General features: G+C 40.8%; 1 protein-coding gene across 2 annotated transcripts in view; it reads right to left on the minus strand.

Annotated features, from left to right (window-relative positions):
- Window positions 1-4,680: 4,680 nt before the first annotated feature.
- The window catches only part of UBTD2 (ubiquitin domain containing 2), a gene marked incomplete at both ends in the record, with an annotated part of 58,355 nt that continues 49,240 nt past the window's right edge, over window positions 4,681-13,795 (minus strand). For both annotated transcript variants that reach the window (XM_079702034.1, XM_079702033.1), the window contains one exon: window positions 4,681-5,078. In XM_079702034.1, coding sequence (XP_079558160.1) covers window positions 4,681-5,078 — 398 coding nt within the window. The remainder of the gene's footprint in view (window positions 5,079-13,795) is intronic.

Raw genomic sequence — 13,795 nt, forward strand, 5'->3', positions numbered from 1 at the left:
GCTTGCAATGGGTCAGGCAGGGGCTTTAGACGCATGACTTTATTTATCCCCTAACCCTGCGAATTAAGTGTTATCCTCAATTTACAGATGAGGAAATTGAGGTGTCAAGATTAAGAACCTCAGGCTTCCCTGGTGGCGCAGTGGTTGAGAGTCCGCCTGCCGATGCAGGGGACACGGGTTCGTGCCCTGGTCCGGGAAGATCCCACATGCCGCGGAGCGGCTAGGCCCGTGAGCCATGGCCGGTGAGCCTGCGCGTCCAGAGCCTGTGCTCCACAACGGGAGAGGCCACAACAGTGAGAGGCCCGCGTACCGCAAATAAAAAAAAAAAAAAAAAAAGATTAAGAACCTTACCCAAGGTTCTTAATGACTCACTAGTGGCAGGACCAGAGTTCAAATTCAAGGTCAATTAGACGCTTGTACTGAGAACAAGTGATTTCAGTAACTCACTTCAGTCTTAGCAGATTCTGTTTAAGTTTTAAGCTGGCGTTTCACTGACTCAGAAACCCCTTCTACCTAATGCTAATTAACACATCTCCTTCTACCATAGATTTCTGAGGGACATGTTTGGTGATTAAAGAAATACAGCTCATTTACTACAAACCAAGAATTTCTTAAGGAAATAATATATGCAATATAACTGACCGTAAGGCATTCAGTGAGTTCCAGAGTACTTAATAATCAAAAATCACTTTGTCAATGTGCAACAGACAAGAATACTGCCCAAGGCTGTCATTCATAAGTCACACGTAATAACTGAAATCATGTTAATTGCTATGAACATTCTCTATATTTACTCTTAATAGTCATGAGAGTTCGATAACACACTTATGAGTAATGCTTAGCAGCCAAAACTTTTGTCTTCCCCACAACGGTACTACAAAAACTAAATGGAGCTAGTGGGAATCCCCTGGCGGTCCAGCGGTTAGGACTCCATGCTTTTGCTGCTGAGGCCACGGGTTCAATCCCTGGTCGGGGAACTAAGATCCCATAACACAAAACCACCTGACAGGTTTCCACCTAGACTGTCAAAGATCAGTAAGTTGGTCAGGGTGACGCAGTGGTTAAGAATCTGCCTGCCAATGCAGGGGGCACGGTTCAAGCCCTGGTCAAGGAGGATCCCACACACTGCAGAGCAACTAAGCCCATGTGCCACGACTACTGAGCCTGTGCTCTGGAGCCCGCGAGCCACAACTACTGAGCCTGAGTGCCACAACAGCTGGGCCTGCACGCCTAGAGCTGGTGCTCCACAACAACAGAAGCCACCGCAGTGAGAAGCCTGCACACCGCCACTAAGAGTAGCCCCTGCTCACCACAACTAGAGAAAGCCCGTGCGCAGCAACGAAGACCCAACGCAGCCAAAAATAAATAAATAAATAAATGTATGAAAAAAAAAAAAGTTGGTCAGGGTATAGGAAAATAAGAGCAGTCATATTGCTATAGTATTAAATTGGTTAAAATCTATTTGGAGGGCAATTAAGCATCTACTCCCTAAATGTCTATACTGTTTGATATAGCAATGTACATAGACGTAAAGGTGTAGCTATAGAAAAGGACATTTCACGGTAGCATGGTTTATAGTACCAAAAGACTAGAAACAGCCAGACTGACCTGTGGTACTCCAGACAATGGAATACTACTGCACCTGTAAGAGGAATGAAGCAGATCTAGCTCAACATATATGGAACAATCTCTAAGATTAACCATTTTAGAGAAAAATCCAATGTACAGAATAGCATATATTATTTATGGAAAAAACAGGGTAGGGCGGGTAAATGTACTCACATACACTAAAATAGTGGTTCTCACATTGGGATCCCCAGACTAGTAGCAGCAGCATCACCTGAGAACTTTTAGAAATGCAAGTTATTGGACCCCACTCAGACCTACTAACTCCGAACCTCTGGGGGAACAGCACAGCAATCTGTGTTTTAATAAGCCTTCCAGGTAATTCTGATGCATGCTGAAGTTTGAGAACCACTGTGGTAGAGCATCTTTAAAGATATCCAGAAAACTGGGAACAGCTGTTACCTCTGGGGAGAAGAAATGGGAGATGAAGAACAGGCATCTTCAGAGCGACTTTTCACTTCGGTATGTTTGGATTTTTTTTCCCATGTGTATGTATCACTTATTTTAAATAAAAATTAACAATCAAAGCCTACCACTTTGATCCAAAATGGATAAAGAAATGAGCTCAGTGCTTCTGAAAAACTGAATTATGGGTTTTGGTTTACAGCATGATTCTTAAAAGAAAAAAACAACCACCTATTTGAGACCAAGATTTCAATGCAGCAAATAAAGTATATCTATAAATGACCATGTATGGTTTGACATAACAGAGCCTAAGTTTGGTAGTAATGAACTTGTTAGTTACTGAGCTGGGAAGTTTTAAAAAGGGAAAAAACCTTGTTAGAGGTTTTTTTTGTTTTTGTTTTTTTTAGAATGAGCAGATTACCCTTATTGTGGAGAGTAATAATAATTAAAAACCCAGAATAAAGGCAAAGACAAAGAGAAAAATTGAACTTTTTTTTTAAAAAAGCACAAAAACCCTACATACTAAAATTGTACACATCAAGTATTGGTCCAATCTTATATCAATCTATTTACAATTAAACAGCACCATAGTTTTCTTACCTAGGTTAAATGCCCAGAAAATTGTTAAAGTACACGTTCCTTTAAAATAAAATAAACTATTAAGAGAGCTCCAATCCTCAACAAAAATACTTCTACCAACTATAGATTATTATATCACCAAATTTACTTAAGGAAAATAGATTTGAACACTTTTTTGTCCTCCAGTTGACAAACTTTGAGAGATGTTGCTGTTCAGTGTGGCACACAAATTAATAAGGAAACATTCTGATGACAGGGGCATTATATTGAAATACCCTCACCTATCTCCACCTCCATATATAAAAATACTCCTTTGGAATTAATGCTGCTGTTGCCTCTTGAATTTAGATTCAATTATCAGTAAACCTAAATTAAATGTAGCCACAATCTTTAAAATGATTGCATGAAAAAGAGAAGCAGTTAAAGCTCTCAGAAACATGATATGTTACAATTATAGATATGTGCAATCAGGCTATAGGAAATTTAATAGTATTTTAAACATTACATTGAAACTAAATAGTTTCATTTTGCCATTAAAATTAATAATGGTGCTTCACACCCAAAATACATGTGAAGGTTTGATTATTTCTCATTTGAGAACAACGTTAAGTGTCTTCTTGCCTCTACTTTTCCATCTCATGGATTCTCAGGGGTTCAGAAATCACGTGGTAGCCCCCTTCTCACTTAGGGGACCAACCATGAAAAGGCTCCAAATTAAATATAATCCTTGGCAGCTTTGTTCCAGTCCTAGTACAGAAGAATCAGGTTATCTCACCAAATTTTTCAGTCCTCTGATATAATCTGCAGATGCTTCTTAATTTGCCTCTTTGCTAGGAAAGATGAGAGAGGAAAATTCTCATCCACCACAACTACAGGTAACAGTGAACTATGGAAAGCACTAAAGTATAAAGCAACATATCATCATTTGGTCTCACTGTCGATGTTTAAGTAATGTCAGTAAATCTTTCACTCTAGCAAATTATGACTTGAAATTTTTTCTAAAAGATTGAAGACAGGCACAATTCTCCCAGGCACAGACAGAATGGGTTTTCCTTATACCCTTCCTGCAAATTGGGGGAGAAGAGATAATTACTTTATTATCCTACAGTAGGAAAAGCTGTACTTGATTCCGTGCATTCCCTGGGACCCCCTTGAATCCCTGGAATGATTCAAGTACATTCCCAGCTGTACTTGATTCCATGCATATCCATGCATTTGGGAGCACAGTTAGCTCTGAAAAGTTCTAAGCAGAGTAGGTAGATCAATGAAGGTTTTACATAGTAGTGTCCTTCTAAGCCTGGATATGAAACAGCTTCATTATATAGACATTTCAAAATACCTATGCAGCAAGAGGACAACAGACTTTTCAACTATGTTATCAGTTGAAAGTCAGAGATCTGAATGCACTGACTAAATTATTGCCTAGTGTTCCAGAAAGGTGCCTGCCACCAACGTGCTGGAAGGCACCAAAATTTAGTGTGAATGTAAACAAGGAGCTCAACATATGGGGATGGGGAAGCAATACTGAAACACAATTTGCCAGTCTCTACTCCTTTATGGCTAAATATTAATTGAGCAAGGAATTAAGACCAGAAAAGAAGCGAACCTCAAGTACTGCTCTTTTCAGTTTCCATTTTAAAAAGCTCAAGTTTTATAACTGTTATTAATGATTTCTGGAAATTGTATTTGATTTTTTAGGAATTCTGTATTCACAGGTGCTTGGTGCTGTTCTGCATGGATGCAATGTTCTATTTACAGTCCAAATCATTTAAATACAGCCATTATATAGTTGTTGGGTATTTTAAAATAAATGGTTATCTATTTCTTAACTGCCTCTTGAATTAGAAACTGTAATTACATGAGTCTCAAAGGCTGGCTCTTTGTGTTTTATTAATTATTTTCGTTGGTCTCCATCACAGATGGAAGTTTTCACTGGTAATTCCTCAGAACTAAATCCATTCGTAAGGAATTCAGAGCAGTGAAAATAAATTTCACGCCGTAGAGTAGGAAATGATAACAACAACAGTGAAAAGGAGCAAGAGGGATCTGGGGACAGCCAGCGGGGCCAGTTCAGTTCTCAACTGGTGTTGGGTTTTGCAAAGGTTGGCTCATTATAACCTGGACAACATAGTCCTTTGGGATCTTCAGCTCTTCCAACTTCATTTTGTCGGTGAGAGGTCTGCCAGAAAAGAACCACCGCTGACTGCCCGGTTCCACTCCTTCTGCTGCATGTAGCCGCCTCTTCATGTGGTACACTGTGTCTGTACTGCGGACCACAAGTTTGAGGTCCTTGCCGGTGGAAAGGCGCAAACGGAGCTGAGATTCATACCCCGAATTGGGTGGGGGCTCAGGAATATCCAGAGTCTCTATGTCGCTCTTTTCCTCTATCATGTTGATTGGTGGTGCCAAGCAGTAGACTGGAAGCTGATACCTATTCCCCAGTTCATCATAGCACTCTGTAAGTGCACCTTAAGAAAGAGAAGATATGAAAAAGAGTTTAATCTAAATGAATGCATTTTTCTTTACATCTTGCAAAATGTTCAAACATCTCATTGGCTTGCCACTGTAGAGAAAAAAATGTAAAATAAGGCCAATCTCTGTCAGTGATCATCAATAATCATTATCAAGACCCATGACCAAATATTTGAGTGTATATCAAATTTTACATTAACCAGGACCCTAGCTCCTTGCCCTCACTTCTTCTAAGTCATTTCACACCTAATTCACACTTTTATTAAAAAAGGAAAAGAAAGCACACAAAATTCCAATTTACTAATATTATCAATGCTTAGACCAAAGTAATGGGAGATGCCAATTACATTGGGATATCTTTTTAGGAAATGAATCAGCTAACCTTAAAAAAAAAAAAAAAAGGCAAAAAAACCCAGATCCCTAAGCTCAATTCTCCACAACACAGTGTTCCAGAGTGGTTCTCTTAGTGCCTAGACTTCCTAAGTTGAAGTACTTGGCCAGAAGTCCTCAGTCCAAAGAGATCACAACCTAGAGATGACAAGCTTACCAGCTGCCACTGTCTCTTGGCTTATGTATGGATCTCATTAGCACAACTACCACAGAAATGACTGAGGTGTTTTATTTAACCCTAATTAGTCAATCTGTTACAGAGAAGCTTTGAGTTAAAAAGGAAGAACAAAAGAGGCATGAAGTTTATAACTTGCTAGATCAGGGGAGGGGGAAAAAGTGTTTATGGTTTAAAAGAAGGTATTCATGGTTAATTTCTTTATAAAGTATAAACCATTGTAATTACCAGAGCTTCCCTTGGGGAACTTGAAAGCATACTTCATGAATGTTTTATTTTAAGGTTATTCATAATGTGTCTTTTGCTCAAACTGGAACATTAATGTCAGCTGATTATCAATTTGGATAAAAACCAAAAATATCTACCATATTCAGAACACTCATACACAGGCTAATGAATATGGGGTGTGGACACTGAGAAATGGTTACCAATGAACAAATGAGTTAATAAACTGATCTCCATCAACAGGCTGAAAATCCAAAGCATCCCAAATGAGACTGGAACAGTCACCAATCCACCAAGGGTTGAACTGGGCCTGCTTTCTAAGTTACATAAGATGGGCTGGGGTGAGAACTCAGGCACCAAGCAATAATACGTGCAAATCTCCCCTTTCCTCTGTGTCTAAAAATAATGTTCAGGGGCTTCCCTGGTGGCGCAGTGGTTGGGAGTCCGCCTGCCGATGCAGGGGACACGAGTTCATGTCCCGGTCCGGGAAGATCCCACATGCCGCGGAGCGGCTGGGCTCGTGAGCCATGGCCGCTGAGCCTGTGCGTCCGGAGCCTGTGCTCCGCAAGGGGAGAGGCCACAACAATGAGAGGCCCGCGTAACAAAAAAAAAATAATAATAATAATGTTCAGCCTCTGTGTTATTCACTAATCTGAACACTGCTATGACTGTAGAAATAGATATGCTTCAAGCCCAGTTGTGATCACCAGCAGTTCCCTACACTAGTAACCATCACACTGCAGTATAAATATTATTTATAAATAGTCAGTTGTACAAACTTCACTGTTTATATACTTGATATAGCCTTGTCCTAAGGCAAAGAAACCTCACTGCCTTTCAGGTGGGCTGACCATTAGGAAAACTAGCAAAGAGAAGGTGGAGAGTTCACTACAGACTCATCATCTCTCTCAGGAAAATACCTTCAGATATATATCCCACTGATACTGGGGCGTCAGTAATGTCAGCCTGATAGGAACAAGAACATATATATTTACATAACTGTTCTGCTAGAAAAACATTCTCTAAGAGAGGCGCCATTCTAAATCATTACTTGGAATCAGGAGACCAAGATGATATTCCCAGCCTTGTTATTAACTAGGTGTACAACCTTGAGCAACATTCTTTAACCTGTAATACTTCTCTCAATTAGCAAAATGAGGCAGGATAAAAATGACCTCTAACGTGATTTCCAGGTTTGCACATGCTGCTTCATCTTCATGCACCACAAGAGATAGAAAATAAAAGTGCAAACCAAAGCTGTCAAACTACAGGCAGAACAGTGTCTTGACCGAAAGACAGCTTATATTTTTAGCCTCCCTAGAAACCAGGACGAGAGGTGCCATGGCAGCCTCTAGAGCAGTGCTGAAACAGTAGTGCATGCCAAGCTTAAAACAAATGTAAGGCAGGCACTTTGCCTGCCTTTTTTTAAAAGGCACAGCAAGTCAGGGGTTCAGTTTTCAGACTCAAATGGGTGAGAATAAAAACTCCATTGAAGAGGTACAGCTGAAGATGGCACTATCTTCTTATTCTAGCTCAGGCAGCCTCCCATCTATGAGGCTGGAAATCAGCTATCCAGACTCTATTGCTTAGAAGCTCCCATATTCCAATATTTTGGGGAAAGGTAACTTGCAATTTATTTAACATGAAGTTTTCTGGTTTATTCCTTTCCTCACTCCTACCAGTCAAATTATACTGTAGTCTGAGTTATAAATATGCTCTAGTTTTAGATTAAACAAAAAACTAAATAAGGGAAGAATTCAGGCCATGAAGTCAAATATTATTTAATTACATTTTTAGGCTGCAGTTTTATGGGTTACCCTCTCCCCAAATTAAATATCTGGGATCATAAAGTATCAATAAAAATAATCAATATAGCCCAGAGCTGAATATTACCCCAAAATTACCTATTCAGGGCAAAATGATTCCTCTGCAGGCTCAAACTCTTTTGAATAATATACTCCTAAATCCTCCACCACTTTATGGCCCCATATCTCTTTATTAAAGAAAAAACTGCTCTGCTAATAGTGGTCTCTATCACACAATCTCTTTAGGACTTCATAAAGATCACTAGAAAACAATTCTCGCATTCCAGAGTTGCTGCATGAACACTTACTAAACACCTGGAAGTGTGTAGGATATGTCACTGGCACTAAGTAGAGAAGGTTACAAGAGAGCCAAGATGGTCCTTGACCCCCAGGAGCTTATAATCAAGGTGAGCAGACACAGCATACCCACCAAAGATTTAAATACAAATTGATACACTGAAAATCAAACATAGGAGCTGAGATATCACACAATAGAAATGTGACTAGAGTTGGTAGAGCCAAGAAGGAAAAATTCTGTAGAAATAGTGTGTTCTAGGCATGACACAGAATACAAATGTAGGGCATCCCAAGAAATACGAATGATAATGGAAACAAGAATTAGTACAAGAGGGACTTCCCTGGTGGTGCAGTGGTTAAGACTCCGCACTCCCAATGCAGGGGGCCCGGGTTCAATCCCTGGCCAGGGAACTAGATCCCACATGCTGCAACTAAGAGTATGCATGCCACAACTGAGGAGCCCTCGAGCCACAGCTAAGGAGCCCGCTTGCTGCAACTAAGACCCAGTGCAACCAAATAAATATTTTTTTAAAAGAAGAATTAGTACAAGATAAGTAGGGAATAACAAGTGGCTCTGCTGAGGTGGAATACACAATCAATGGTGTGAAATTACTAAACAGGAGCAATAGTGAAAACCTGATAGGAGGGTTCAGGAGTTTAGACTTAATACCCTTGGAAATTCTAGAGGCTAGTATAGGTACATGTGGCTAATACAGGTCCATGAGTCATTCATCCAACAAATACTGAGTGCCTACTATATGCCAAGCAGTGTTTCAGGTGCTAGGGTTATGCTAGTGAAGAAGACAAAGCCTAAAGATTATTTTATGATTTGCATGAAGGGTGAGTGTCTGACTGGAATCAGGGGGCCCTGCTAAAATGACTGGCTGACTAACAATGGAAAGAAATGGATCTGAGAGAATTGGTGTTAAGGGGCGAGACCTAATGATACGTTAGGAAATGCGAATCACCTAACCAGGAAATGAGAGTGACAGAGAATTTAGGGTTACAAGATTCTCTGCTTGGATTCTCTTTTTTTTTTTTTTTTTTTTTTTTTTAATGTATTTATTTTTGGCTGCGTTGGGTCTTCGTTGCTGCGCATGGGCTTTCCCTAGTTGTGGCGAGCAGAAGCTATTCTTCGTTGCGGTGCACAGGCTTCTCGTTGCGGTGGCTTCTCTTGTTGCGGAGCACAGGCTCTAGGCGCGCGGACTTCAGTAGTTGTGGCACACGGGCTCGGTAGTTGTGGTTTGCAGGCTCTAGAGCGCTGGCTCAGTAGTTGTGACACACGGGCTTAGCTGTCTGCGGCATGTGGGATCTTCCTGGACCAGGGATCGAACCCATGTCCCCAGTACTGGCAGGCAGATTCGCAACCACTGCGCCACCAGGGAAGCCCTCTGCTTGGATTCTTAACTGCTTCAGGTTCAGGGAGATACTTCAATTGAGTTATCTGAAGGTAACTGAAGAAGTATATTGGGAAAAGGGTAAAAGTAGTTTGTAGAGTAATAATCTCAAATGTGTAAGTTTAAACATAAAAGCAAATATTTAAAGAGGGCTTACTCGCTCTGTCTAAGCACTTTACATACATTAACACTTAATCCTCACGACAGCCCTCTAAGGTAAGTCTATCATACTCATTTTACAAATGGGAAAATTTAAGAAAAGAGAGGTAGCTTGCCCAGGGTCAGAGATAGTTAAGTAACACAGTAAAATAATCTGATTCCTGAAGAAGTAAATGTGTAACATAGGGATAAGGCTATAGGGCTTGTGACAGCTCTACAAGACTCCCAGGTTAATGATATGGTTAAGGAGAGGAAGAAATGTGCTTGGAAAAAGGCAGAGGACAAATACAAGAGGGATGAAGAACCAAATGCGAATCACAAGGAGCAAGAAACCAACACTCCAAACGCAGCCCAACAATACATTTGCCAGTGATGTTAGTGACAGGTCAAAGAAGGATCTGGAAGATGAGGCAAAAGAAAGTGGTGACTAAGAAGTTTCAGTGCTGCGAAGCCACCACATGTAGTGACAAAACGGACCTATTACTATCACTGTCTCATCTATGATATTTGAGAGCAATGTGTATAAAACAGGGCATGGTTAGAAGAGAGTTTTGCTTAAAGAAACACTATATTTAAACACAGAAGGGAAGGAACCACTCAAAAGTTGATAACATAAGGATTTTTTTACGTTTCCAAAAATCACTCCTAGCTACGTCTGCATTTGCAATTTACAAAAGGTTTTTAATCATCACCCACTGGCCACTGACGGTGCAGTTCATCTAATAATTCTTCACTAGTTCTAAAGACATTCTAGCCAGGCTTGCTTCTTAGATTGCTCACCTAAGTACATTTGTCTTTTTTTCCCCTTCTCCTCAAAAACCCATTATAGGCCTCACTCAAGTCCTAGCAGAGACAGATGGCCACCGGGATAAATGACTGCCAGGCCACTGCTTCCACAGGTCAGGAAGCCCTGAAAGCTCCCCAGGGTAGGAAGAAAGCTGCCAAGACTACCTTCTGTTCTGATTTCATACATAATTTTTTGAAGTTGTTTTTATCTATCTTCTATCTACATGACTGGCTCAGATGTTCTATTTTCCTTGGTCAACTCTTTTTTAATTAGGCTTCAAAATATTTCACAAGAGGGGCTTCCCTGGTGGCACAGTGGTTGGGAGTCCGCCTGCCGATGCAGGGGACACGGGTTCGTGCGCCGGTCCGGGAAGATCCCACATGCCGCGGAGCGGCTGGGCCCGTGGGCCATGGCCACTGGGCCTGTGCGTCCGGAGCCTGTGCTCTGCAACGGGAGAGGCCACAGCAGTGAGAGGCCCGCGTACCACAAAAAAAAAAAAAAATATATTTCACAAGAAACTTATAAAGATAAGACTAAATTATATACCAAATAATAAAAATAGCTTTAGTAAATGCCAGAACCTCTAACACTTTACTCTTTCTCAAGTAGTCTTTCAGGTTAAAAAGAAAGACGTCTTTTTAAGAATTCAAAGGCCTCACTGGTTTTCCCTCTATGTTCACTCCTGCAAAACTGCAGCTCAGTCTTAAAATTTTTACCACGTGAGACTTGCAGAGCTACATGAACAAATCTGCAAAAGTTAAAAATAAATTTTTATGTAAGGAAACTTTTGAGGATATTAAAATGTTACCTTGATTGTAGTGATGGTTTCATGGGCGTTTACATGTCAAAGCTGATCAAACTGTACACTTTAAATATGTGCTGTTTAGTGTTCTTCAATATACCTCAACAGAGTTGAAAACATTTAATATTTAAAACATACTAGCAATCTGATATAGAAAACGGTCCTCCCAAAATTAATTAAGAAACTAGGAAAGCAATATCCCAGAACTGCAAGGCTTTTGTCACATTGGGGGTTTCTTCCAAGGATGAGAAAGGACGTCTTTATTCTCGACTTCACTTTTCTAACTGATCCAGAAGGCATGAACTCTTCATAAAACATGACTTCCTAAGACAACAGAAGACCTAAACACATAAGTGAGTTGGACACAGCTAAAACGGAAAAGAACAATGAAATAACAGAAAGAATGGGAAGGAAAGAAACAGTGGGTTAGACCTATGATTCAGGCCAGCCCACTGTTGAGCCTGACAGAGGAACAGAAGACTGGAGAAGCAGTAAATCTGATAGAAGGAACAGTGGCTTTGGAGCCATCACACTCAAGTTTTAATTTGAATCCTAATCTTGGACATATTCAGTCTGTTTCCTCAAGGACTATACTATCTACCTCACAAAGTAGCTGTAAGGATTAAATAATAAAACACATGCAAAATTGACTAGCACATATAATAAATCCATTGAAAACACTCAGTAATGTCAGTTCCCTTCTCATACAAGTTTTAAATCTCAGAACCAGACTTATGGAGGAGAGCTCACCAATAGCAGTATCACAAAGGATCAAAGTTTCATAATGTTTGAGTCCACTGCTTTACGCTTCATGGGGTCCTTTACAAACCTCACAATAATGTCAAAAGGGCCACCAAAATGACCCTTCATCCAGGTATTATGAGCCGTCTTTCAGGACTAACAAATTACAGGCTCTCTCATGCAAACACTTTGCTGGGAATTATATTAAGCTTATGTCTGATAGTCAGGCTTTAGGAGAAGCAGGTTCAGTTGTCTCATCCCACCAAATTAGCTATTAAGACTGGGATTCAGAAGTACCAAGTCTATCATCTCTTCTAGCAAGCACAGGTGAAAAGTGGCTTAGTTTGGATGTATTACCAAAGTCTTACGATGGTTAGACCATGATTAAGAGCTTGTGTAACATTTGGCCACATTTCCAACAGGACACTGATCTTTAATTCCAACTCTTTAAAAGGACCAGAGGAACAGACCAGCAGCACTCGGGCACTGGTTTATTTAGCTGACCCGGCTTTACAGAAGTGGAAGTCGGTGCAGTACACTTCCTGGGACCACATCAGAAACCCTGCTTTCCGTCCACCCCCACCACCCAGAATGGCAAAGAAAGGAGGTCTTCTTCAGAGACAAGCCTACTGACTCAGGGACGAACTCCCACCTCAGCTATTTTAGGCCCCTTGTTGCTCTACCTGAAGAAAAAGGGTGACAGCAGCTGAGGAGTGGATAAAGCTACACTGCGTAACTCCAAATCATTTTTCTTTCGTTGAGGATAGAGAAAGGAAAAGGATATAACATTTAATTTATGATTAGTCAGTCATCAGATCCTTTATTAAGGCCCCATTTCATTTCTAAACAGAAGTCTGGTAAAAACCCTCTGTCTCTCATGTATGTACAATTTTCATGCTTTCGTTCTTAAGTTTTATGTTCATGAATTAAGTTTATTAAATGACAAATTCTTATAGGGACCTTTAAAGGAATCAGAATTCATGGCTTGCTTTTTTTTTTAAAGGTTTTCTTTTTTTCTTTTATTTATTTTATTTATTTATTTTTGGCTGTGTTGGGTCTTCGTTGCTGTGTGCGGGCTTTCTCTAGTTGTGGTGAGCGGGGGCTACTCTTCGTCTCGGTGCGTGGGCTTCTTGCGGTGGCTTCTCTTGCACAGGCTCTAAGCGCCCAAGCTTCAGGAGTTGTGGCTCGTGGGCTCTAGAGCGCAGGCTCAGTAGTTGTGGCGCAAGGGCTTAGTTGCTCCGCGGCATGTGGGATCTTCCCAGACCAGGGCTCGAAGCCCCATGGCTTGCTTCTTAATGGGCGTCAAACACACTTAAAGGAAAGAGAAACAAGGCCTACACATATGCATTTCCTATCTGTCCATGTCTGAGAGAATCCACTTGTTTCTCTTTAGTATTAATAGAAGTATATCATTTTAAAGTATTATAGGAACTTCCCTGGTGGCACAGTGGTTAAGAATCCGCCTGCCAATGCAGGGGACACGGGTTCAAGCCCTGGTCTGGGAAGATCCCACATGCCACGGAGCAACTAAGCACATGCACCACAACTACTGAGCCTGCGCTCTAGAGCCTGCAAGCCACAACTGCTGAAGCCCATGCGCCTAGAGCCCGTGCTCCGCAACAAGAGAAGGCACCACAATGAGAAGCACGCACACCGCAACAAAGAGTAGCACTGGCTCACCGCAACTAGAGATAGCCTGCAAGTAGCAGCGAAGACCCAATGTAGCCAAAGATAAACAAATAAAATAAATAAATTTATAAAAAAACCAAAGTATTCTATATAGTGTGGGAGAGACCTAAAATGGTACACATGGAATTAGCATTGAAAATTACTCGTGTAGTAACTTTACAGAAAACACAGATGAAATGACTTGACCCTGTAACTTAGTTGCTTTAGTTACCGTTAGATCTAGGACTTGAGTTCAAAACCCAATTT

The sequence above is a fragment of the Hyperoodon ampullatus genome (assembly GCF_949752795.1).
Source record: "Hyperoodon ampullatus genome assembly, chromosome: 4".
Lineage (NCBI taxonomy): Eukaryota > Metazoa > Chordata > Mammalia > Artiodactyla > Ziphiidae > Hyperoodon > Hyperoodon ampullatus.